Raw genomic sequence first — 26,317 nt, 5'->3', positions numbered from 1 at the left:
AGCCTGCAAGTATTCTGTCTTGACAGGTAGATTAAGTAGCCAAACTGTGAGGCTAGTAATAAGGTTAGCATGAAAGCCATTGGCGGCTCTCTGCTCCTCCCTGTTCCAGAGACAGCCGCATCTTCTCATGCAGTGCCAGCCTCGTCCCGTAGACAAGATGGTGAAGGTCAGTGTGAACAGATTTGGCCTTATTGGGTGCCTGGTTACCAGGACTGCCTTCTGCTCTGCATCTGGCAAAGGAGATTGTTGCCATCAACGACCCCTTCATTGACCTCAACTACGTGTTCAATGTATGTTCCAGTATGTCTCTATCCATAGTAAATTCAACGGCTCAGTCAAGGCTGAGAATGGGAAGCTTGTCATCAACGGGAAGCCCATCACCATCTTCCAGGAGCGAGATCCTGCTAACATCAAATGGGGTGATGCTGGTGCTGAGTATGTCATGGAGTCTACTGGCGTCTTCACCACCATGGAGAAGGCTGGGGCTCACTTGAAGGATGGGGCCACACCCCTTTGGCCAATGCCCCCATGTTTGTGATGGGTGTGAACCAAAAGAAATATGACAACTCCCTCAAAATTGTCAGCAATGCATCCTGCACCACCAACTGCTTAGCCGCCCTGGCCAAGGTCATCCATGACAACTTTGGCATCGTGGAAGGGCTCTTTGACCACAGTCCATGCCATCACTGCTACTCAGAAGACTGTGGATTGCCCCTCTGGAAAGCTGTGGCATTATGGCCATGGGGCAGCCCAGAACATCATCCCTGCATCCACTGGTGCTGCCAAGGCTGTGGGCAAGGTCATCCCAGAGCTGAACAGGAAGCTCACTAGCATGGCCTTCTGTGTTCCTACCCCCAATATATCCCTTGTGGATCTGACATGCTGCCTGGAGAAACCTGCCAAGTATGATGCCATCAAGAAGGTGGTGAGGTTTTTGGGTTGGGGATTTAGCTCAGTGGTAGAGCGCTTGCCTAGCAAGCGCAAGGCCCTGGGTTCGGTCCCCAGCTCCGAAAAAAAGAAAAAAAAAAAAAAGACGGTGGTGAAGCAGGCGTCTGAGGGCCCACTAAAGGGCATCCTGGGCTACACCGAGGACCAGGTTGTCTCCTTCGACTTCAACAGCAGCTCCCACTCTTCCTCCTTTGATTTTGGGGCTGGCATTGCTCTCAATGACAACTTTGTAAAGCTCATTTCCTGGTATGACAATGAATATGGCTACAACAACAGGGTGGTGGACCTCACGGCCTACATGGCCTCCAAGGAGTAAGAAACCCTGGACCACCCAGCCCAGCCCAGCAAGGACACTGAGAGCAAGAGAGAGGCCTTCAGTTGCTGAGGAGTCCCCGTCCCAACTCAGCCCTCAACACTGAGCATTTCCCTCACAGTTTCCATCCCAGACCTCCATAATAACAGGAGGGGCCTAGGGAGCCCTCCCTTCTCTCTTGAATACCATCAGTAAAGTTCACTGCACCCCCCCAACACACACAAAAGGAAGCCATGGTGATTCTGTATATAAGGGGCCAGAGAAGTGGCTCAGCACATAAGAGCACCTGTCACACAAACTCGGTGACTTGTCTGCTCCCTGGTACTCAAGTGTCAAGAGACTTGCCTGACAAGAGACACCTCTCTTAACACACGCCCCATATGCATAGACAGTAATAAATAGTAAGACTATGTGTGTAAGAATGATTTTACCCATATGGGAACACTGTAAATTGTTAAAAAAAAAAAAAAAAACTTGTCTCACAAATGTGGGGAGCTGAATTTGGGTCCCCAAAACCCACATAAAGGCCAGGCACAGTGCTGGGGGTGGAAACCAGAGCCTTGCACAGGTAAATGATCTCTGGCACTGAATTACATCCGCAGCATGACCGCCCCATTTTACGAACAAGAAAGCAGACACAGATGTCAAATACATGGTTCTTAGGTCAAGCAGCGGTCAACACGTATCAGATGTACTTAAGGAATATGTACTTCCGGCTTGAATTTCATGATGCTTTTATTTAATTGACACGGTTTCATGTAATTGAAGACGGTGCTGAACTTCTGATTCTCCTGTCTCCTCCTCCTCAGTGCTGGATCAAAGCACAGCTCCATGCCCAGTTCTACTGGTGCTAAGGATTGGAGCCAGGGCTTTGTGCACAGCAGGCAAGCACTCCTCCCAATGAGCCACATCCTCAGTTCTGGAGTAAAGTTGTGAAACTGTCAAGGTGCACAAGATGTAGTTTCAAACATATTCCTGCACTTGAATTTAAAAATTGTGGGGCAGAAGAGATGGCTCGACAGTTCTTGCTGCTCTTGCAGAGGACCAAGGTTCAATTCCCAGAACCCACGTGGCAGCTCACAACTGTCTGTAACTCCAGATCTATGGGATCCAATGCTCTCTTGTGGCTTCCACGGACAACAGGCACAAAGTGGTGCACAACCATATATGGACATATATGGGGACAAGATACTCGTACACATAATTTAAAGAGACACGTACCTTAATATTTCCAGATCGAAAAGGATTTTGTACATCTCTTGCCAAAATGGTGCTGTTTCCTCTCACCTGACCTGCGGTTACCACACCTTTGGTGGTAACCATGGCCACTGTTTCGTTAGAAGAACTCCAGGTGAAGTTGCCACTACCACCCTCTACCTGTGGAAAGGCACAGCCTCAGATGAACACTTCCGGAAGGAAAGCGAATTAAAATAAAACATAAAATGTGACTGGTGAAATGGAGTTTAGAAAAATAATAAAACTATGTATTGAGCGATCTCTGCACGTGCTAAGAAACCGTGATTCCGAGGGGAAGTAGGGAAGTGGGCAAGGGAGCACTGCGGGCAGCTAAGTAGCTGTTGTCCCTCAGAGGGTCACAGGGCCATCCGAGCATCAGGGAAGATGACGAAGCGACATAAAACTCACAAGGAAATACCAGATGGCAAAGATGAGAAGAACACTGAGGCTCAGATGGTGGCCAGTGCGCACTGAGCTGCACTAATAAGTTGGTGGAGAGGTAACAGATAACAGTGAATCAGGGCCTAGGGAAGTAGCTCAGCAGGTAGGGTGAAGTCCTGGTCTCCATCCCCAGCACTGCCTAAACCTGGTCTGGCACTGCAGGGCGGTAACAGCCCCACCCTCACATACTCAGGAAGTACAGGCAGTAGAGTAGGAGGCTGCAGAGTGAGTTTAAGACCAGCCTGGGCTACATGTCCAAACTTTTTCAGTAAGGCATGATTAGAGAAACTAATTAACTATTAGAGAAACTGGCTTATTTTTGTGTGGATTCACTATTAGAGGATGCTGTACCTGAACTGTGAATCGATTCGATATTCCCAGAGGATAATGGGGAAATGCCAGAAAGCTGGGTTTAAGTTGAATGGGAAAGTAAATCTTCACTTCTTGTTGGTGATTGATTTGATAGGTTTTAGGCTGGGAACTGTTGCTCTGCAGGGACAAGAAAAGACAGATCACGATCGATTTCCTGAGACAATTTCACTGATGCTGAAAACATGAACGAAGTGGTATGTGTGTGAAGTACTCAACTATCTTCTACCTCTAAAAGAAAAAGAACTCGGTGTAGTGGCACCTAGACATCTAACGCAGGAGGGTCAGAAGTTCAAGGGCAACTGAGGTCAGCTGTCTGTCTTTAAAATAAAAAAAGGCCAGGAGAACAGAAACACTCGGAGTTGTTCTAGTTTGCTTTCCATTGTGGTGATAAACACCAGGACCAAAGTCAACGGGGAAAAGAGATGGTTTATTTCAGCTCTCAGTCCATCATGAAGGGAGGTCAGGGGAGGAGCTCAAAGCAGGAACCCGGAGGTTCCTAACTAAGCTGATGCTGCTGACTGGCTTGCTCTCCATGATGCAACCCAGGTCTACCTGCCCAAGGATGGCACCACCCTAGACTTGTTAATCAATCAAATGTGGGTTATACACATATAAATACTAACTAAAAATTCTAATAAAGACTCAGTTCTTGCCTCTGTTCATCAGATTGGTGGCCACAGACCAGACTAACTGCAGTATTCCAGTTACCCCACAACACAGAAGCTCCACTTCTGGTGTAGAAGTCATCAAAAGGAAAAAATCTGCCAAGGCACTGCATCCATTTCCAGCAGTAAAAAAGCTGGAAATAGGGGGTTGGAGAGATGGCTCAGTGGTTAAGAGCACTGACTGCTCTTCCTAAAGGTCCTGAGTTCAATTCCCAGCAACCGCATGGTGGCTCACAACCATTTGTAATGGGATCCGCTACCCTCTTCTGGTGTGTCTGAAGACAGCGACAGTGTACTCATTTATATAAAATAAATAAATAATTTTTTAAAAAGCTGGAAATAAAAGTTCACTGTTGGGACAGGCCTAAATAAATCAGCACGTTAACCATTTGGAATTTTAGAATAAAAGATCCCTCATGTGGGTCTGGAGGGCTGGCTCAGGGTTAAAAGTTTGTGCTGCTCTTGCAGAGGACCTAGATTTGGTTCCCAGTCCCCCCTTTAGAAGGTAGCAATGCCTGTGGCTCCAGCTCTAGAGCATCAGTGTCATCTTCTGGCCTCAGAGGTCACTTGCATTCAGGGGTAGTAAACAACAATTTTAAAAATAACCTTTTTAAGTTCCTTTCGTGTAACCGATGACACAGACATACACATTAAACAGTTTCTTGGTTTTTTTTTTGGTTCTTTTTTTTCGGAGCTGGGGACCGAACCCAGGGCCTTGTGCTTCCTAGGCAAGCGCATTAAACAGTTTCTTAAAGGTTACATGCAGTGGAAGGGCAGTCTGCTGATGCATGCAATTCCGGTGTGCTGTGAGAGAGAAAGCAGGCATTGCACAGCTGCTTTAGATCCAGCCCGCCGCTTGCCTGCCTGCTGGGCTCCTAGGAAACTGGCAGTTTTAGGACTCCTACCTCCTGAAGGCTGGAGGTCAGGGTTGGAAAAACTGGGGGTTTTAAGACTCTTACCTCCCAAAGGCTGGAGGTCAGGCTTGCATTTATCACCACAGCTCCATCTTTCAGGGCCTTTACCATGTGGTAAGATCCATTTAAAGTACTCAGCTGCTCTTCAAAGTACTCCTTAGAAAACTGGAACGTGATCTTGAGATTCTGAAATCAGTCCAACGGCAACATGAAGTGGAAGATGTTTTTCCCCCTTAAATCCATTTTAATTCCCAACCACAGATAGACTGTAGCTCTGCATTAAGGGATGAAGACATGAGAACCGGGCTGCGGTGTGTGCTGGAGAGATGGCTCAGCGGGAGCACTTGTTGCTCTTATAGAAGACCAAACTCAGTTCTGAGCATCCACAAGGTGGTTCAGTCTAGCTCCAGATGATCCAACCCCTCAGGTCTCTGAGAGCACCCACACTCACATGCACATACCCACATACACATAATTAAAAATAAAAACATAAAACAGAGGAGACAGGCAGTGGTGGCACATACCTTTAGTCCCAGCATTTGGGAGGTAGAGGTAGGCGGATCTCTATGAGTTTGAGGCCAACTTGGTCTATAGAGCAAATTTCAGGACAGCCAGGGCTACAGAAAAATGTTGCCTCAACGAAACAAAAAGCAATCAATCAATCAAACAAACAAACAAAAAAACAGAAGTCAGGGGAGTTGGCTCAGTCCTCTGCTCTTCCAGAGGCCCTGGGTTCAAAGGATCCCATATCCTCTTCTGACTCTATTGAATATCAGGCATACATTATACTGAAAACCACTTATATACATAAAATTTAAAAAAAAAATTTAAGCCAGGAGGTGGTGACACAATCCCAGTACTTGGGAGGGGGGCAGGCAGATCTCTGAGTTCAAAGCCAGCCTGGTCTACAGAGTGAGCTCCAGGACAGCCAAAGCTACACAGAGAAACCAGATCTAGCAAAACAAAAATAAAACAAACAAACAAAAAACCAGAGACAAAATAAAAGAAAACCCCAAAACCCAACCAAATTTTTTTAATCTTTTAAATTAATTAGTTAATTTAAAGAAGAAAAACCAAAACTTCTCCCTTATGGAAATTTTAAGTTGGGAGAGACAGATTTTAAAATGTATTCATTTTTGGAAAGTTTCATTCATGTCAGGGACAAACCAGTTGAAATTTACAAATTTAGGACAGCCAATGCCATTCCAGTAGGACCTGGCTGCCCTGGGCAGGGCACATCCCCACCTGATGTTCACATGTCACTCTCATGACCACAGAACCGTGGTGAACCAGCATCTCTTTGGTAGATGGTGAGGATGCAGGGTGAGGCTTGTCTACAGCTATTACTGGGCTCTTCAACTCCTTCCTGTAATTCTGATCATACTATAACTTCCAATTTAGTGTTCCCCAAGCACAGCACTAGTTAGTGGTAATAATAATCAAAACTATTAACTTGCATTTACAAACACAAAGATTTGAGCAAAGGAAAAAAGAAGGCTTTCTGCCACACAGATGAAGAGCCCACTCCAGGATATGTCCACAGTGGACGGAAGACAGAGGGCTGCAGTGTGGCTCAGTTGGGAGAGTTCTTATCTGGAATGTTTGAGGCCCTGGATTGGATCTCTGGAACCACATAAAACTGGACCTGGGGCATACACATCTGTAATACTAGTGCTCGCTCAAGTGGAGACAGGAAAATAATGAGTTCAAAACCATTGTCTGCTACATAGCTAGTTAAAAGCCCAGCATGGGTTACATGAGATCCTGTCTCAAACAGTGAAAGAACATGGAACAAAACCAAAGAAGCAACTCACATCAGAAATGTAGACCCTTGTGCTGCTCTTGTCAAACACTTCCACTGTGATGATGTACACCTGCCCCACCTCTAGACTCCACCGGCCTCCGGGATGGATTGTGAAACCTGCAAGAAGGAAGAGAGTGGGAGAGGCCTGCATCCTCCTGCCATGCCCTAGCAACTTAAAAAGCTGCTTGGATGCTGAGAACTGAATTGGTCTACAAGTGCCACAAGTGCCACAAGTGCTCTTACTCACTGAGCCGTCTCTCCAGCACATGCCCAAACCCTGTTCTTATGCTTTCATCCCTTAAATGCATAGCTACAGTTGGTGGAGAGAGCTGGCTCTCAGAACAGATCTTACTTCTCTCCTGCAAGCGGTGTGATTATTCAGGATTCTAAAATGCTAATGTTTTAATTTAGTTATATTAAGTGTAAAGGCTCACTCCCAGCATGCCAGCTACACTTGTTGCTTTGTACTGCCTAAGGATATTAACTTTTTTTTCTGGAATAATGTCTCTTTTTCTAACTCAAAAGACTTTATTATATAAATTATTTTGTTGTTTCATAACTTTGGTTTTGTTTTTGTTTTTAGGTTTTGAGATGAAGTCTCAGTGACCTTCCTTGTTTTTTTGTTTACGTGTTCTTAAAAATCTATTCTTTCAGGCCAGGTATGGTTGTCTGAATAAGAATGGCCCCTCAGAGGCATATATATATTTGAAAGCCTGGTCATTAAGGAGTGGTGCCACTGGACAGGGATTAGGAGGTGTGGCCTTGGTGGGAGAAGAGTGTCTCTGGGGGAGGGCTTTAGGGTTTCAAATGCTCAATCCAGGCCCAGCCTCTCCCTCTGTCTCTCGTCCTCCTGTCTGCAGATGTGAATGTAGACCTCTCAGCTCCTTCTATGCCATGTGTGTGTGTTTGTGACACCATGCTTCCTGCCATGATGATAATGGACTAAACCTCTGAACTGAAAACCAGCCCCAATTAGCTGTGTTGCATTTTAAGAGGTGCCGAGGTCATGGTGTCTTTTATCGAAATAAAGCACTGATAGGAAACTTTGAATGCCAGCACTCAGGAGGCAGAGGCAAGTGGGTCTCTGTGAGTTCAAGGCCAGCCTGGTCTACATAGCAATCTACACATGGCTGGAATGCATAGCGAGACCCTGTCTCAAAACAGTAACAGCAACAAAGCCTTGTTACTCTTTCAGAGTAGTCCCATCATCTGCTCTATTCCTCCATTCCTTCCCAAAGCTTTTTCTCCAACAAGTTCTCGTACTTTCATGCCGTGTGTGTGTGTGTGTGTGTGTGTGTGTGTGTGTGTGTGTACCTGCTCCTTGTACTACAAGGACAGCTCAGTCTTTTTTATTTAAAGAGTTATTTATTTATTATATATGAGTACACTGTAGGGGTTGGGGATTTAGCTCAGTGGTAGAGCGCTTGCCTAGCAGGCGCAAGGCCTTGGGTTCCGTCCCCAGCTCTGGAAAAAAATGAGTACACTGTAGCTGTCTTCATGCACACCAGAAGAGGGCATCAGATCTCATTACAGATGGTTGTGAGCCTCCATGTGGTTGGCTGGGATTTGAACTCAGGACCTCTGGAAGAGCAGTCAGTGCTCTTAACCTCTGAGTCATCTGTCCTGCCCAAAAACTCAGTCTTTAAGAGTGCTGAGTTCCCTTACAAAGAACCTGAGCTGAGTTCCCAGACCCATACTGGCAACCGATATTCACCTCTAACCAGCTCCTATAGTGTTCAAGGGCACCAGGCATACACACAGTGCACACACAAACAAACTTCAAAAAAACCCAGTTGCTCTACCTACTCATCTGAGCAAGGGCAGCTTACAGGTGTTACAGCACCAAGGGACTTAATCAGAACCATTAGGCGGTTATGGCCTCTCAGGGAGGGATGGCTCTCATGAGCACCTCCTCTTCCCCTAATGGAATATTTATAAAGCCAGGATTTGTTGGGGGGGAGGTTATGGGTAGAAGAATGGTGGGTCTGGAATCTATAATGTGGTTCAGGCTAGCCTCAAATTGGCAATTCCCCTGCCTCAGTCTTCCAAATGCTGGGATTCCAGGTGTGTGTAACCACACTCAGCACCACAATCTGTTTTTAAGATGTTCTGCTTTTTGTTGTTGTTGCTTTCTTTTGTTTTTTCTGTGGTTTTGGTTTTTCTTGGGGTTTCTCTGTGTAGCCCTGGCTGTGCTGGAAATCCCTATGTAACCTAGGCTGGCCCCAAACTCAAGATATCTGCCTGCCTCTGCCTCCCAAATGCTGGGACTAAAGGTCCACCATAGCCTCCTGGCTATGTTTCACTGAAGACACATCATGTCTAAGTCACTTTCTTATGTGGTAAATACTGTGACCAAGTGTGGTGGTTTGAATGAGAGTCCTCCAGTAAGTTTCAGGCATTTCCTGCCTCCCAGTTAGTAGCTGTTTGTGAAGGACTAATTCTTGTAGCCTTATTGGAAGAAAGATGGCCTGAGGGCAAGCTTGGGGTTTCAGGGCCTCTCACCTTCTCCAGTGTGCTGTTTCCTGTTCACAGATACAGATGTGAATGCCAGCTGCCACCACCCGTCATGATAATGAGGGATCTCTATCCCTCTGGAAATGTCAGCCCCAGATAAACCTCCCGGGTATAAGCTGTCTTAGTCATGGTGTCTTACCACACTAACTCAGAAGTGACACACCAAAGTGGGGCATGGCCACTTTGTGCCTTTAGTGCCAGCACTCAGGAAGCAGAGGCAGGTGATCTCTGCACATTCGAGGCCATCTTCATCCACAGAGGGAGTTCCAGTGCAGCCATGGCTACACAGAGAAACCCTGTCTCAGAAAACAAAACAAAACACAAGAGAAAGAGAAAGGGAGAGGGGGAGGAAGGAAGGGAAGAAACACATCAAAGTCAGGTTGAATTCAAAGTCTGGAAATGACTGCTGAGACCTTGGCAACCCTTTTCTGTTTAATGCATTCATTTTAGAGAATGCATTAGGTTTAATACATTCATTTAAATATTCAACTTTCTGAAAGCCATTATCTAAAATTACCTAAAAATCCTGGCTCTACAACATATATGGTAGAGTTTGGGAGTCCAGACACAGAGCGCATATGAACATCTTAATTTTTGCTTAAGGAAATTATGTGAGCCAGTATTAGGTACAGAAAGATGAGCCTCTGAAGAAAAACATAGTAAATGTATAAACAAGCCCACACATTAAAGAGTCTATCTCTTTATTTTCTTCGGAAAGCCAAAACTTAAATGTGAACACTTCTAAGCTAAAACCTGAGGCAGGCCCCAAAAGATGGCTCAATCAGTAACATGTGGTTTCCACCAAGGCTGAAGACCTGAGTTTGATCCCCAGGACCCACATGGTAGGAAGAGAAAGCTGACTCCCACAAGCTGTCATCTGAACCCCACATACACACAACACACGTACAGACATAAATGAATGCAGTAAGAACGGGGTTGGGGGAATGCTCAGCCCCCAAGAGTGCCAGCTGATCTTCTGGAGGACCTGGGTTCATTTCCCAGCACCCACATGGCTCACACCCTTCTGTACCTCCAATCCCAGGGGCCCTGACACCCTCTTCAGGCCTCTTCAGGCACTGGATAGGTTCATGGTGCATAGACACCCATGCAGACAAAACAGCCAGATTTGCAAAATTTCAAATTTGAGGGCAAGGAAATGGGAAGAAAATCATGTTCTGTGGTTTTAAATTTCATTTAGCTACAGATCTATTTCTTCAAAAAAGATCCACATAGAGCTCAATATGCAGGAATGCAGGAAAGCACTGTGTTCTGCCTGAATCTAAATCTAACTGAGGTTCCCACTGAGTCAGGAAGAAGACAGAGACATTTGCCTGAAATAGAAACTGTGGTGGGGTTGGAAAACTGGTAACACTTGCCACCCAGCAACACGCCTAGCACACTGTAGCTTCATAATCACTACAGTTCACAATCAATCAGCACAGTTCACAATCAATCAGCACAGTTCACAATCAATCAGCACAGTTCACAATCAATCAGCACAGTTCACAATCAATCAGCACAGTTCACAATCAATCACCACAGTTCACAATCAGCACAGTTCACAATCACCACAGTTCACAATCACCACAGTTCACAATCACCACAGTTCACAATCACTATATTGCTGTAGCAAACCTTTATTTAACACCAGCTGGCTCTCTGTGCTGCATTTGTAGGAGCTGCAGAGATGGCTCCTCCGTACTTTAGAGCATTTGCTGCTCTTGCAGAGAACCCAGGTTTGATTCCCAGTTCCCACATAGTGACTTAAAACGATCGGTAACTCCAGTACTAGCAAATCCAAGGCCCTTTTCTGACCTCCCCAGGCATCAGGCACACAACTTCTCTCACACACACACACACACACACAACACACGTAGACAAAATAAATACATATAATGTTTTAAATACTTCTAGCTTACTTAGATATGCCAATAGTCAAATACAATTACTTTCTGGAAGAAACACAGATTTGTCCCAATATCAGAAGTATGATTTCGCTCAAAGATAAATGACTCCTAAATTCTCTGTTGGTAAAGCGCTTTCCCAGCATGCACACTGCCTGGTTCTATGCCTGGCACTGTGAAAAGCACAGGGTGAAGACATGGGAGTCAGTTCAAGGTCTGCAAAGCAAATTTGAGGGAAACCTAGGATACAGGAGGCCCAGTCAAAAAAAATTAACCAATAAATAATAGAATATATATAAATAAATAAAATGGTAAGTAAAAGTTAAAAAGGATCCATGAAGGGTTTGGTCCCCAGCTCCGAAAAAAAAAAAAAGAAAAAAGAAAAAAGGAAAAGGATCCATGAAGCTCAGCTATAACTGTTCTTATAGTGACCTTGTGTTCAGTCTTCAGCACTGAGTAGAAAAAGCATTTTTTTTGTAGGTATATTTAACTAGGCCTAGTAAAATAGGCTAATTCTAGTATTCAGGAAGTTGATGTAGGATTATCTTAAGCTCTTAGGTAGCCTGGGCTACTCAGTGAGTTCTAGGCTAGCATGGGCTACATAGCAGGACACTGTTTCAAAACAAAAATCAAATAAAAAAAGAAAATTTCTCATGCCTTCAAATGATATACAAATATATATAATATATGCATATGTGCATATGTGATCGGCATACTAACAGGTTCAAATCTAAAGGCTGTTTAGACATCTGCCCAGACTAGCTAGTTCTGACATGTAATTGAATACAATAGTAAAATATAAGCAGTAGAGTGAAATTCAGACACATAACATTCCCTTAATTTTACGGGTGAACAAACATCAGAATGGCTTCTACACAAAGCCATTCCTGCTACCAGAATAACGTACTTGGCCTTTTGACTCACACTCCCTGGTCTCCTCCATTTCACTTTCTATCAGCAAACTCTGCTCTGTTCCCCTCCAGCTCCCACTTACCCCTTTTTAAGCTAAAGTCATTTGCAAGTTTCTGTTAAATTCTCTTGGGATGCAGCTCAACTGCTAGACGGCTTGTCCAGCAAGATGGAACCCTGAGGTCACTCCCAAGTCACGCAAACCAGAAGTGTGGCGCACATCTGCAGCCACAGCCCCTGGGGGGGAGGGGAGGAGCCAAAGCTCAAGGCTATCACCTGCTAAACCTCAAGTTTGAGGTCAGCCTGGGCTACATGAGACCTGTATCAAATAACAGTTCTCTTTGTGTCTTCCTCTAATTCTACTCGCTTTTCTTTCCTTCTTTTCAAAACGGAGCTATTTTTACTGACAATGTTACCCAAACTTCCTACAACAAAGTCTTTTAGTTTTCATTTTAAAATTATTTTTATTTTATGGTATATAGATGCCTGCTTGCATAGTGTGTTGTCTTAGAGTTTCCATTGCTGTGAGCAGACACCACGACCAAGGCAACTCTTTTAAGGACAACCTTTAATTGGAGCTGGCTTACTGATTCTGAGGTTCAGTCCATTCTCATCAGGGCAGGAAGCACTGCAGCATCCAGGCATGCATGGTGCTGGAGGAGCTGAGAGCTCTACATCTTGTTTCAAAGACAAGCAAAAGTGTCTCAAGGGCAGCTAGGAGGGTATCAAAATCCACCTCCACAGTGGCACCTCCTAATAGTGCCACTTTCTGGGCTGAGCATATTCAAACCACCAGGTATATCTTTGCATCACATGCATGCAGTGCCTGAGAAGGCCAGAAGAGATCATTAGATCTCCTAAAACTGAAGTCACAGCTACCATGTGGACATGAGCACCAAACATCTGTCTCTGGTGATCTTAACCACTGAGCCATCCCTCTAGCTCTGGGTTTTGTTTTTTTGTTACAGTCTTGCTATGTAGCAGCCCGGGCTGACTGAACAAGCAGCAGTCTTCCTGCCTTGAGTTACAGGTGTTTGGCACCACATTAGTCTTTTGGGTTTTTTTTTTTTAAGATTTATTTAAGTTTTTGTGTACTTGAATGCTCTGTCTTCAGACACACCAGAAGAGGGCATCGGATCCCATTACAGATGGTTGTGAGCCACCATGTGGTTGCTGGGAACTGAACTCAGGACCTCTGGAAGAGCAGTCTGTGCTCTTAACCACTGAGCCATCTTTCCAGCCCAGTCTTTTAGGTTTTTAAAGATGGTTAGGGATTTGGCATACAAAAAAAAAAAAATTACCATAGAATTCTGCTAGGGAATCAGGGACCCACCTGACACACAGATGGTACCCAGTAAACAAACATTCAGTGACTTCGTTTTTTCTGTAGATATGACATCCTAAACACCTAAAATGACTGAAAGTTAGGTGTGGTAGCAAATGAATGTAATCCTAATATTAAAAAGGATGAGGCAGGGGTTGGGGATTTAGCTCAGTGGTAGAGCGCTTACCTAGTAAGCACAAGGCCCTGGGTTCGGTCCCCAGCTCCGAAAAAAAGAAAAAAGAAAAAAAAAAAAAAAGAAAAAAGGATGAGGCAGGAGAATTGCTTTCAGTATAATGGCAAGCTTATCCTCATAGCAAGAGGGCTACATAATGAAACCATGTCTCAAAAAAAGGAAAATAGTGTGTGTGTATGTTCATGTGTATGTGCACACGCACACATGCACATATATCAGACAGACAGACAGACCAATATAATGTGTGTGCAGATACCCTCAGAGGCTAGAAGAGGATGGATCCCCTGGAGCTGGAGTTGCAGGTAAGTCACCTGACCTGGGTGCTGAACTCAGGGGCTCTGGATGAGCAGCGAGTGCTGTTAACTACTGAGCCTTCTCGCCAGCCCTGCAATCACTCTTAATAAGGTATTTTACCAAGAACCATGCCTTGTGTGTTCAGAGAGACTTAGACTGGCCACCAAAGAACAAAAGGATACTTTTGTGCACAAAGACGAGGTTAGTTTGGCCCAGTTGGAGAGCTGTCACCATGGCTGTTTTCTCATCCAATAGAGCCACTGTTCCAGAACGAAGCCCAACATCTATAAGTCTGTGGTCTTGCAGCTCCAGCGTGTAATGTTCCAGGGGAAATTTTCCCTCTGTAAGACAGGAAAGGCAGACACAGGTAATAGCAGTGGCCCCTCCAGGGATACAGGTGTCCCAGCACACTGCATGGGAAGGCAGGAGATCAGCAGCAGGCTCTGTATCTAATGCCTGGTTTCCAATGATGAATGTGCACAGTCAGTGGAGAGAAGGGAGGATGTGATATAACCACTGACTTATATACTTAAAAACAACAACAGCAACAACAACAACAAAAACCCAGTGAGTTGCTGAAGTGCTGATGTACCCTGCAATCCCAGCAGAGGCAGAGGTAGGAAGACCAGGAGCTCAAGACCAGCCCCAGTTACTTGGGGAATTTGAGATCCCCTGAGTCTACCTGATATACTGCCTCAGATAATGGCTACAGCTGGGCCTGGTGGTGCACGCCTTTCATCCAAGTACTCAGGAGGCAGAGGCAGGTGGATCACTGTGAGCACAAGGTTAGCCTGGTCTACAGAGTAAGTCCCAGGACACCCAGGGCACTACCTCTTAAAAAAAAGGAAAGAAAGCAGGCAACAGTGGGGCTAGGCTCAGCGGTTTAAGGATGGCTACCGCTCTTCCAGTGGATCAGAGTCTCAGACTTTAGTGCCCAGCGCACATCAGGTGGTGCACAACCACCTGTAACTCCAGCTCCAGGGATCTATGCCCTCTTCAGGACTCCGTGGGCACCTGCACTCACATGTACACACAACCACACAGAGATACACACACATACACGATTAACACAAATCCTTGTAAAACTCACATATAGATCACTACTAAGTAAGTCTGGGAAGGACTTAGTTATTGGAGTCCACATCACTTTGCTAATTCAGTGGGCTTGGATAGCCCATAGGCTATAAACAGAAGAACCGACTCGTGCAGAAGCGCTGCAAAGGTCATCCAAGACCTTCTATAAACTTCTTCACCAAGCCCCATCAGCGGGAAATTCTGGGCTGTTGTCTTCTACACGGTGAATGCAAATGCCCTGTATCCAGAGGCTAAGCATCATTAGCTGAGTAAAATATGTCATCAATAAACTCTTCAAGATAGACAGACGTCGAGTATGTAGAAACAATTTATTGCAAGGTCAGAAAGACAGAGGTGGTGTACCACAACAGAGGATTAGAGGAAGGCGAGTCACGGCAAAGGCTAAGCTGGCTTACCTGTCATTCTTCCCTGAACCATTTTTGCCACTCTGTATTTCATATAGGCTCCTACTAAGAGATATGTATCATGGGATGGTATAAGAAATATGTTCTCCAGAACAAGCAGGCGGATCAAGGCTGCAGCCACTTTCTAAAAGAGGAAGGAAAGAAAATTAGGCAAAAATCATCAAAGCTCCTTCCTTAGTCAAAGCTTACTTTTGTTGTTTTTTTTTTCTTTAAAGATTTATTTATTTATTTCATGCATGTGAGCACACTGTAACTGTCTTCAGACACACCAGAAGAAGGTATTGGATCCCATTACAGATGGTTGTGAGCTGCCATGTGGTTCCTAGGAATTGAACTCAGGACCTCTGGAAGAACAGTCAGTGTTCTTAACTGCTGAGCCATCTCTCCAGCCCCCGCTTTTGTTGTTGTTATTGGGGTTTTTGGGGTTTTGTTTGTTTTTTTTGTTTTGTTTATTTGTTGTTTTTTGAGACAGGGTTTCTCTGTGTAGCCCTGGTTGTCCTAGAACTCGATATGTAAGATCCACCTGCCTCTGCCTGCCAAGTGCTGGGATTAAAGGCACTACCATGTTCAGTCAAAGTTAACTTTTAATAAGCTGAAAAAATTAGTTTTTATGCCAGGTCTAGCATGGCCTTGGAAGGGACAAAATGACATGGTTCCTGACCCTGGAACAGGGCCACTGTACCACTAAGAAATCTCATCAGCCCATTTTTTTGTAAGTTTAAAAAATATATAAAAGGGGTTGAGAGATGGCTTAATGGTTAAGAGCTCTGACTGCTCTTCCAGAGGTTCTGAGTTCAATTCCCAGTATCCACATGGCAGCTCATGACCACCTGTAACTCCAAGATTTGACACCCTCACACAAACATATATGGAGGAAGAACACTAATGCACATAAAGATAGATAGATAGGGGCTGGGGATTTAGCTCAGTGGTAGAGCGCATACCTAGGAAGCGCAAGGCCCTGGGTTCGATCCCCAGCTCCGAAAAAAAGAACCAAAAAAAAAATAAATAAAAAAAAAAAAAAAAAAAAAAGATAGATAGATAGATAGATAGATAGATAGATAGATAGAGAGTAAAAAATTGTTTCCTAATCACAAATCATTTCAGGTTAACCTGAAAGTGGTCATGAAACCATCTGAGACGCACTCTGTTAACCAAAGGCTCTCTAGCTGCCCCCTCTGTTCCAGTTCCAGCTCTGTCTGTGTCTGTGTCTCTCCTTCTCTCTCCTTTCTTCCCTTCCTTTCTCCTAATCTCTCCCCAGCTGTCAGGCCCTGCTGTGCAGGGTAGAGCAAACAGGTAGCAAATACAAAAGCGAGCTACCTTTTCTCTTTCCTTCTTTTTCCTTTCTTTCCTTTTCCTTCCTCCCTTCCTTCCTCCCTTCCTTCCTTCTTTCCTTCAGGAGTTAAGAGTTTAAGATTTATTTTAGCTTTTTAATGTGTATGTCTGTGAACCATGTATGTGGCCTGGTGCCTTTGGAGGCCAGAAGAAGGACTGGATCCCCTGAGATGAGATTGAGAGCTGTCATGTAGGTGCTGGGAATCGAACCTGGGTCCTTTGGAAGAAAAGCTAATGCTTTTAGCCGCTAAGCCGTCTTTCCAGCCCTGACTCTTATTAAAACTTATTAAAACTAACCCACAGTGGGCTGTCTCAAAAAATAAAGTAGGCAGCTCAACCCACACACAGGCAGACGGAGAGGGCGACTCCACCAACTGCCCTCTGCGCTTCAATGCACACCATGGACGAGTGTGGCTAGGAAAGAGATAAATACATTTTAAAGTGTTTAAGGCAGAAGTTTAAAGAAAAAGAAGTTAAAGGTAAGTGGTAGCAAATCAAATGCTGGTGAGAAAGGCAAAGGCTGGGGCTCTTGAAAGATCTAGCACCCATGTTCCAAGTCCTTCCCACAGGTCTGACATTTTCACTTGTCTTCCATTTATGTAAGACAGAGCAGATCTACGGAGTCTAGAGAAGGACTATGGAGCGTACATTTCTTTTGTGGTTTTTCTTTTAGATGGGTTCTCACCATGTAGCCCAGACTTCAAACTCTATGCAGGCAACTATGTTTTTTTCAAGACAGGGTTTCTCTGTGTAGCCCTGGCTGTCCTGGAACTCACTCTGTAGACCAGGCTGGCATCGAACTCAAAGATCCACCTGACTCTGCCTCCTGAGTACTGGGATTAAAGGTGTGCAACACTACCACAGCCATGAAATGACTTTTTTTTTTCTTTTTCTTTTTTTCGGAGCTGGGGACCGAACCCAGGGCCTTGCGCTTGCTAGGCAAGCGCTCTACCACTGAGCTAAATCCCCAACTCCGAAATGACTTTTTCAAGCAAATGATCAACTACTGACCCAAATAATAGCATAGTAGAGGCTTCTACAACATCCCCCATTGCAAGAGCTCAGATGCTGTCTCCAGCGCAGACTGCTTACCTTGTAGAACGGCTCGTGAATTCGCACTTTTACAACAGCAGCTCCAGTTCTCATCCCAGACACCAAGATCACGTCCCCTTGTTTCTCTTCCTTTTCCATCTCAGTTATATAGTCAGGGGGAGAATACTCAGCCTCAGAGTAGTTCAGAATTCTACAGACACAAAGTAAGACTTGTCTCTAGTAGGATTAACAGATTCTCAACTTCAGTCTCTACAAAGTCCACCAGTGTAGACAGCTCTGACAGCTCTGCTTGCTTGTGAGCTTTTTCAAACAGTGTCTGGTGTAGCCCAGGCTGGGCTCTAATTTACATAACAGATGCTAATGTAACAGATGCTCAGTCTGAATGCTCCTGAATGCCCCACCCCTGACCCCCAGTTCTACAATTACAGTTCTGTGCCACTGAGCCTGGATTGAGGGTTTTCTGGTTCTTTTCTTTCTTTTTGTTTTGTTTGTTTGTCTCTCTTTCTTGTCTGTTTCTTGGGGTAGAGTTTCTCTGTGTAGCACTGGCCGGCCTAGAACTTACTTTGTAGATCAGGCTGGACCAAGAAAACTGCCTGCCTCTGCCTTCTGAGTGCTAGAGTTAAAGGTGTGTGCCACCCTCCCCAGTCATGGATTGAGTTTTTTAATTTCTGATTTCCAGAAGGTCTAGCCTGTTGCTAAGACTACTGTAGGACTATATATAGCTTAGGCTGTCATCTGTTCTTTGAAAACAGAATCCTTTTGTTGTTTTTATTTTATTTTAAGACAGTCCCACTGTGTAACCCTGGTCTGCAACTCACTATATAAATCAAATTAGTTTTGAATTTATAGAGATCAACTTGTCTCTGCCTCCTGAATGCTGGGATTAAAGGTGTTTTCCCACACACCTGGCTAATCATCCTAATTCAGCATGAGCAGACAGCCTGACCTCATGGATTCTCCAACAGAGGCTCTTATTAATTCTCATGAAGATTCCAACTTTTATCTCCTCCGTACTTCTTTTTTTTTTCTTCTTCTTCTTCTTCTTCTTTTTTCTTTTTTTCGGAGCTGGGGACCGAACCCAGGGCTTTGTGCTTGCTAGGCAAGCGCTCTACCACTGAGCTAAATCCCCAACCCCTCCTCTGTACTTCTAACAAAGGCATTTGCCCTAGTGAATTTATCTAATTTTTACCCTCCCCCTCCCAATTAAAACAGTAAAAAAAAAATCTGGACAGTAGGATCATCAGGGTGCACACACAGCTACTACCCAGGTGTTGCCCAGGGACACTCCCTTGGGTTTATGGTTTACCTAATTTTGCTAGACAGCTCCTCTCTTGATGACTCCTTGTCCTGAGCAATACTCCACTCAAACACCATGCCCGCCAGAGTGCTGAATGTGTTTCCTGTAGGGCAAGCCAAAAGCAGGCAAGACAGAATCATACATTCCAAAACATTCAAGTATCTACAACAGGAAAAGAAAGTAACTAGAAAAAACTTTTAGGTATTTTTCCATAGCAACAGCACTTTTTTAAATCTTCTAAAACACACAGATGAGAACGATCCTTGCCCCAGATCATGCCACTCCCAACAGGCTTTTTTTTATTTTGGGGATTTTGTTGTTGTTTTTGGTGACCAGATTTTTTTTTTCTTTCTTTTTTTTCAGAGCTGGGGACCGAACCCAGGGCCTTGAGAGCCAGATTTTTTTTTTTTTTTTTGGCCTCAAAGTCAAGAGCTCCACCTGCCTCTGCTTCTTGAGTGCTGGGATGAATGGTGTGTATGGCCATTACCTGTCTCCAAAACAAGGTTTTCTACAGTAAGGACCCACATGGAACAGGCTTTGTAAACTACAACATGGACCCACTACCAGCTGGTGAAGGTTCTATACAGTCTCTCTGCTCCTTTCTCTCCAGAGGCCACCCAACAGACACCTCATGGTTGACAGGCATACCTGAACCCTAGTTCCTTCAACACACATTGTCATGAAAACTAGATTCCAAGGCAGTTACTTTTCCAACTCTTAACTGGTAGTCGGGGCTGGAGAGATGGCTGGAGAGAGCACCCGACTGCCCTTCCAGAGTCCCTGAGTTCAATTGCCAGCAACCACATGGTGGCTCACAACCATCTGTAATGGGATCTGATGCCCTCTTCTGGTGTGTCTGAGGATATCGACAGTGTACTCACATACATAAAATAAATAAATAAACCTTAACAAACAAACAAACAAACCCAGCCCAGCAGTCTTGGGCTGCTGAGGAGACTCCATGAATACAGAGCACAGATGTTCACTGTGCGAGCCTGGGTGCTCGAGCCAGCTTACAAGGATGGGAGGGAGCTTGTCCTCTGACCTCCACATGCATGCCAGGGCAGGTACATGCGCACACACAGACAACATGAGAAAGAAAATTTCAGAACCTGTTTACTAAATCATTTACAAATAAAGTAGTGACTGCTGTTTTTATATCACTTCACAGCATTAGTGTAGTATATTTAAAGCAAATAAAGTCACCCTCAAGAAAGCTTGGCAGTGGTGGTGCTCGCCTTCAATCCCAGCACCTGGGAGGCAGAGGCAGGTGTATCTCTGTGAGTTCAAGGCCAATCTGGTCTAAGAGCAATTTCCAGGACAGCTAGGGTTATAGAGAAAGAGACCCTGTTTGAAATACAAAACAAAACCAAAAAAAGATTTAAAATTACTAAACTTCTTCATATATTTACTTTAAATTTTAATTTGTTTTATGTGTGTATTTTATATGCATTGTATCTATATGTATCTATGTGTGCAGTACCACTGGAGGCCAGAAGAGAGCATAAAGCCCCTGGCCCTTGAGTATAGATGGTTGTGAGCCACCATATGGGTGCTGGGAAGGAACCCAGCTCAGCATCCTCCCAGCCAAACTTTAGTTCCTTTCAATCACCCTGGCAGACAGGAAGCAGACTGGTCACAGCAGAGCTAAGGGACTGGGCTGTGGCTCAGTGGGAGCATGTGAACAGGATGCAGGAAGCCCCGGGTTCAATCCCCAGGACCAAAACCAAAACCATAAAAAGCAAAAGCAGAGCTGGAGAGACAGCTTGGTGTTCTTCAGCATCCACATGATAGTTCACAATTATCTGTGACTGCAGGGATCCACCCTGTTCTGACGTCCTCAAGCACATAGCATGCATGTGGTGCACAGGCATAGATGCACACACCCATCATATAAAATAAAATCAATGAATATAAACAATTTAAAACAAAAACCAGGGGTTGGGGATTTAGCTTAGTGGTAGAGCGCTTGCCTAGCAAGAGCGAGGCCCTGGGTTCGGTCCCCAGCTCCGAAAAAAAGAAAACAACAACAACAACAACAACAACAACCCCAAAAACCATAGCAAAAGCATGTCCTTAATTAAATTAAATTTAAAAAAAATATCCTTAATTGTTGATCTAGGGGCCAAGGATAAAAGCTTGGTGGCAGAATTTCAATCCTTGGAAAAAGCTCAGCCATGAGGTGGTGGCACATTCCTTCGGTCCTCATACTTGGCACTCAGGAAGCAGAGGAGGGCTGATCTCTGTGAATCTGAGACTAGTCTGGCTTGTAGAGTGAGTTCCAGGATAGCTACGGCTACATAGTGAGACCCTGCCTCAAACAAACAAACAAACAAACAAACAAACAAACAAACAGTCAGTGCTGCTAAGATGGCTGGAGTCTGAGGGCCTGAGATTGAGTTTACCCATGTGGCAGAGGGAGAAAACTGGCTTCCACAAGTTGTACTGTGACTTCTACATGCCCTGGGGGGATTTGTAGACCCCAACCACACGAACTAATTTCTTTCAAAGTCCAGAAATAACAAGAAATAAGAGCAGTAGTTTTTTGCAAGAAGGTACCTAATACTGAGAGGTCCAGAAACCTTGAGAATAAAGTTTTTCCCATTCCCTGGGAAGCATACTGGGCTCCTCAGGGGGAGCCACTGATGATGGGCCTTTAGTCAGTGATGGCCCTGACTTAGGGAGGATCTGTCTGGAGCTGAGTCAGCTCCTGGAAAACCTAATTGGAGGAAATAACAAGGCCACAACAGAGCTGGTGTCCAAAATTCTTCAAGGTCTCAGCAATTATAATGAAACTTACATAGTGGTCAGTCAAAATTACTAATGTCCCTGTTTCGCTCCCTACCTATCATATTAGAGGTTACCTAATCCTTCTGGGAATTTCCACTAAATAATAAAAAGGGGCCTGCAAGCCCCTGGAGTCATCACCATTTTGATTGACCCCTGCGTGCTAGTAATTTCTCCAGAATCAATGTTCTTTGCTTCTATATACACTGGAGTCTGGGGTCTTTCTTCCTAGGTTCTTGGAGCCTAACATTGAACCATACTCTGCACTGCCAACCCTCTCTGTACATGCGCCCCAAATGAGAAGAACGCAAGTCACATTCACGGTCTGTTACCACCACACAGTTCCTGTTTCTGAACACAGCGAGAAGGAGTGGTACCCTATTTCAGGCACTCTTTACTCAAATCGCCTCCAATCCCTTACCTTTAGAATCCAGGGCCCTCACCATAAGTTCCAGTGGTGCATCGTCCACGTACAGCTCCCGGGTTCGAGAAACAATCTCAATGTTGTCTATCACATCGACCTTAACATCACAGCGTAGCTCATGGTCTGTCACTGCAAAGGAGCAAAAAGCTGCCTATTTAAGTAAGCAGGCACTAATCGATTACATGTCACAAATAGTCAAGAGTTTAGAGGTTATTAAAACGTCTGCAGCCAGAGCTATGCAGAGAGACTCTGTCTCAGAAAAAAAGAAAAAAGGAACCTCTGCTTCCTGAGATGGCTCTATGTTCATGCAGTGCCCAAGAAGGCCAGAAGAGGCCATTGGATCCTGTGGATCTAGGGTTATGGGTGATTGTGACCTGCCATGTAGGTGCTTGGAAAGAGTCCTCTGAAAGAACAGCTAGTGCTCTTGTCAAGGTCAGAGAAGAGTTTTAAGAGTTGGTTCTGGGGCTGGAGAGATGGTTATCTGTGTTGTGCATCTCTGATTCCCTAGTGGAATTATATGATAACGGTTCCTGTAGGGCAAGTTCCTAACCAATCAAAACGCCTGCAAGACTAAGCTGGCGGCAGCAGCAAACACCCGTAATCCTAGCATCATAGAGGCCAAGACAGGAAGGAGGACTGCCGCTCATTCAGCCTGTGCTGTGCTCTCTCTCTCTCTCTCTGTCACACACACACACACACACACACACACACACACACACACACACACACACACACAAACCCAGAGCTGTGTGTCATTTTCAAAGGATTTACTTTACTCCATATTGTTTTTAAATGTAGTTGTTATCTTTTATAAAATGAGGGTAATAGGTATTTTTTGCAAATTATTTATTTAGAAAAAAATGGCAACTCAATGAAAATTGTATTAATGGGCTTCTAAGCCATGTGTGGATGTCAGAGGACAACTGGAAAGAATGGGTTCTTTCCTCATGTGGATGCCAGAGACTGGACTCAGGCTGTGAGGCTTGGCAAGAGGCACCTTTACCCACTAAGCCATCTGACAGGGCCATCTGGGTTGAGTTTTTTGCCTTAGACTCTGATTTGGGGTTTTGTCTTTAGTTGTTTTCCTTTCTTGAATGAGGGTCTCACTGTGTGGCTCTGGCAGGCTGGAAACTCGAGCAGACACTCTGTGTGCTGCTTACATTTGGAGACATAGTCTTGCTGTGGAGTCCAGGATCACATCCTCTTGCTCCTGCATCGTGAGTCCTGGGATCACGGGCCTGTGAGGCCACGCCTAGTAACGTACTTTTATCCGGAAACAGGAGCTTTCTTTTCACAAGAGATATTGAGAACTGAATTTAACCCTAGCACCAGGGAAATAGAAATAGGTGGACCTGGTAATGTACTAAGACCCCAGTGCAAAAAAAAAAAAATGTTTTGAATTAATAACCCTAAAAGCACTTTTTTGGTTTTTTTTTTTTTTTGGGGGGGGGGGGTTATTGTTGCTGTTGGTTTTTGTTTTGTTTTGTTTTTGAGACAGGGTTTCTCTGTGTAATCCTGACTGGAATTCATTCTGTAGACCAGACTGACCTCAAACTCAGAGATCTGCCTGTCTCTGACTCCCAAGAGGCATACACCACCAATATCTGGCTCCTGAAACTTTTAAAAATACTTTATGTACATGGGTGTTTTACCTGAGTGCCATGTGTATGCACTGTTCTTTGAGGCCAGAAGCCATCAAAGACTTCAGGGAACTGGAGTTACAGAAGGTTTTGGAACACCCGTGGGTGTAAGACATGAATCGTGGTCCTCTGACAGATCAGCCAGTGCCTTAGCTTCCAAGTCACCTCTCCAGTCCCTGAAACTGCTTTTTATGTGTATTAGGTTTGAACAAACAAGAGAATACATTATAGATAATGAAAGTCAGACTAACCCCCCACCCCCATATATGTGTGTATGTGTGTGTGTGTGTCTCCATACATGCCATGCTGGGCATGTGGATGTTAGTTGACAATTTTGTGGTTCAATTTACTCCTTCCACCTTTACATAGGTTCCAGAGATCAAACTTTGGTTATCAGGCTTAGTGACAAGTGCCTTTACTCACCAAGCTATCTTACCAACCCACATCTGTCTTTCTGAGAGTAAAAGTTACAAAAAAAAAAAGTCTAGAATAGAATGAGCTATTACATTAGAGTTAAAGCTATGACTATAAGTTCATATGTATATGTATATATGCAGCTAGACACATACAGAAATAAATGTAGATGTGTGTAGACACAGACTGGCATGTGCATGTTTCTTTCTTAGCTCTGTCTGCTAAGAGAAATTAGGACACTCCCTTAGCAACAAGCACACTAGTATCTAGATCTTGCTTTCTAAATATAACTCTAGAACTCAAAGGCAAGAAGTACTGTACTGGAGACAACAGCTTAGTTGGTGGAGTGTTTTTGACTACCACACAGGAAGTCCTGGGCATGAACCAGAGAACGACATAAACACAGGAGGGTGGTGCATGTTGGTAGTCTCAGGACTTCAGAGGCAGAGGCAAAAGGATCAGAAGTTTAAAGTTATGCTTAGCTATGTAGTGAATCAGAGGCCAGACTAAGCTACTTTAAAAAAAAAAAAAGTAAAGGAGCACTGTAGAAAATGCCAAAAATAAGGGCCTATCCAAAGGACACAGGAGCCAACCTGAAGGATATCACAAATGAAAGATATGAATTACCAAACTATTCTAGTTTCATTTCTATTGTTCTGACAAGCACCAAGATCAAAAGCAATTTAAGAACAGGGAACCCTATTCGGAGGAAATAACAAGGCCACAACAGAGCTGGTGTCCAAAATTCTTCAAGGTCTCATCAATTATAATGAAACTTACATAGTAGCCAATCAAAATTACTAATGTCACTGTTTTGATGACTACAGTCATCACTGAGAGCAGTTCAAGCAAGAACTCAATAGAAATTTGAACCAGAAGTCAGGGAGAGTCATGTAGGAACATTGACTGTGGGCTCACTGCAGGCTCAGGTACAGGCCAGGGTCATCTGCCCAGGAAATGGTAATGCCCACAGTGGGCTGGACACTCATACATCGATTAACAACCCAGACAATCCCCCATAGACAAGACGATCCAATTTAGGCAATTTTTCAATTGAGATTCCCTCTTCACAGGACTCTAGGCTGTGTCAAGCTGACAGTTAAAGCTAACTAGAACACAAAGAGTTGGATTATAACCTCTGTCCTCAAATAGTGGAGTCCTGTATAGGAATTTTAATCCAGCAACATGGCTACTCTGGCTGGAACACAGACATGCCCTTAGTACAAACTTGTTTTATTTTTTTTTTAAGATTTATTTGTTTTATGTAACTACCCTGTTGCTATCTTCAGACACACCAGCAGAGGTCCATTACAGATGGCTTCGAGCATGGTTGGGGATGTGGTTGCTAGGAATTGAACTCAGGACATCTGGGAGAGCAGTCAGTGCTCTTAACCGGTGAGCATCCCTCTAGTACACACTCTAATCCCAAACAATGAAGGTAATAAAGTTAGTTTGTAGAATGAAGCATCCATGTTTGAAAATGATGTCTAATTGGGAGGCAGACAAAGTGACAAATCAGAGGAAGATTTGACAGAATGAGTCAGAACAGGATATGTCCAACTTGCACAGGAAAAAGAGGAAAGAGAGGTTACTTAAGAGGAGGCAGTTTTATCAGGAGAGTTTTGAGAGACAGAGAACAAACTAGGCACAGGTGAAGACAGAACGAGACAGAAAATGAAAAGGAGCCAGAAGGTTAGACCAGACTGCTAGAGTTTGAGGGCAAGCAGAGCAGTCAGTCAGAAGCGAGAGACGGCAGTTTGAATCAGTCAGCTGGGAGAGGAGTTTGAGTCAGAACAGCTGAGTTAACCAGCCAGCCAGAGTTCAGAAAGAGCTAGAAAGCTTATTCAGCAGTGAGTCTCAGAGGCTGAAAACACTCTAGCCCTAGAATAGATTGTATGGAGGCTAGAAGCTTCCAGGACTAGGCCAGGTTAGCAGACCGAGGCAGTGAGCCTCTGAGACAATTACATCAGGCAAATAAGTTACTTTTACAGAGTCCATACTGATATAAATAACTGAGTAATTTATCCAACGAGAAGA

General features: G+C 44.4%; 1 protein-coding gene and 1 pseudogene across 25 annotated transcripts in view; one reads left to right on the top strand and one right to left on the bottom strand.

Moving 5' to 3' along the window:
* The window catches only part of Nup210l (nucleoporin 210-like), a 119,329-nt gene that overhangs the window by 85,074 nt on the left and 7,938 nt on the right, over positions 1–26,317 (bottom strand). For 24 of the 25 annotated variants that reach the window (XR_010063631.1, XR_010063632.1, XR_005500328.2 and 21 more), the window contains exons 3-12: positions 22,224–22,355; positions 19,025–19,118; positions 17,758–17,908; positions 15,322–15,454; positions 14,014–14,172; positions 9,725–9,793; positions 6,704–6,810; positions 4,935–5,075; positions 3,290–3,427; positions 2,483–2,638 (exon numbers count right to left, since the gene is read on the bottom strand). Coding sequence is in view for 20 of the 25 variants with exons in the window: in XM_063282260.1 (XP_063138330.1) it covers positions 2,483–2,638; positions 3,290–3,427; positions 4,935–5,075; positions 6,704–6,810; positions 9,725–9,793; positions 14,014–14,172; positions 15,322–15,454; positions 17,758–17,908; positions 19,025–19,118; positions 22,224–22,355 (1,280 nt within the window). In the remaining 5 variants the exon portion in view is untranslated. The other variant, XM_063282269.1, reaches the window with a different exon arrangement.
* On the top strand, positions 158–2,489 carry LOC134485641 (glyceraldehyde-3-phosphate dehydrogenase-like; annotated as a pseudogene).

This window comes from Rattus norvegicus, chromosome 2, assembly GCF_036323735.1.
Source record: "Rattus norvegicus strain BN/NHsdMcwi chromosome 2, GRCr8, whole genome shotgun sequence".
NCBI classification, from domain to species: domain Eukaryota; kingdom Metazoa; phylum Chordata; class Mammalia; order Rodentia; family Muridae; genus Rattus; species Rattus norvegicus.
The sequence above is the reverse complement of the archived record's forward strand: the minus strand, read 5'-3'. Positions and strand labels throughout refer to the sequence as shown.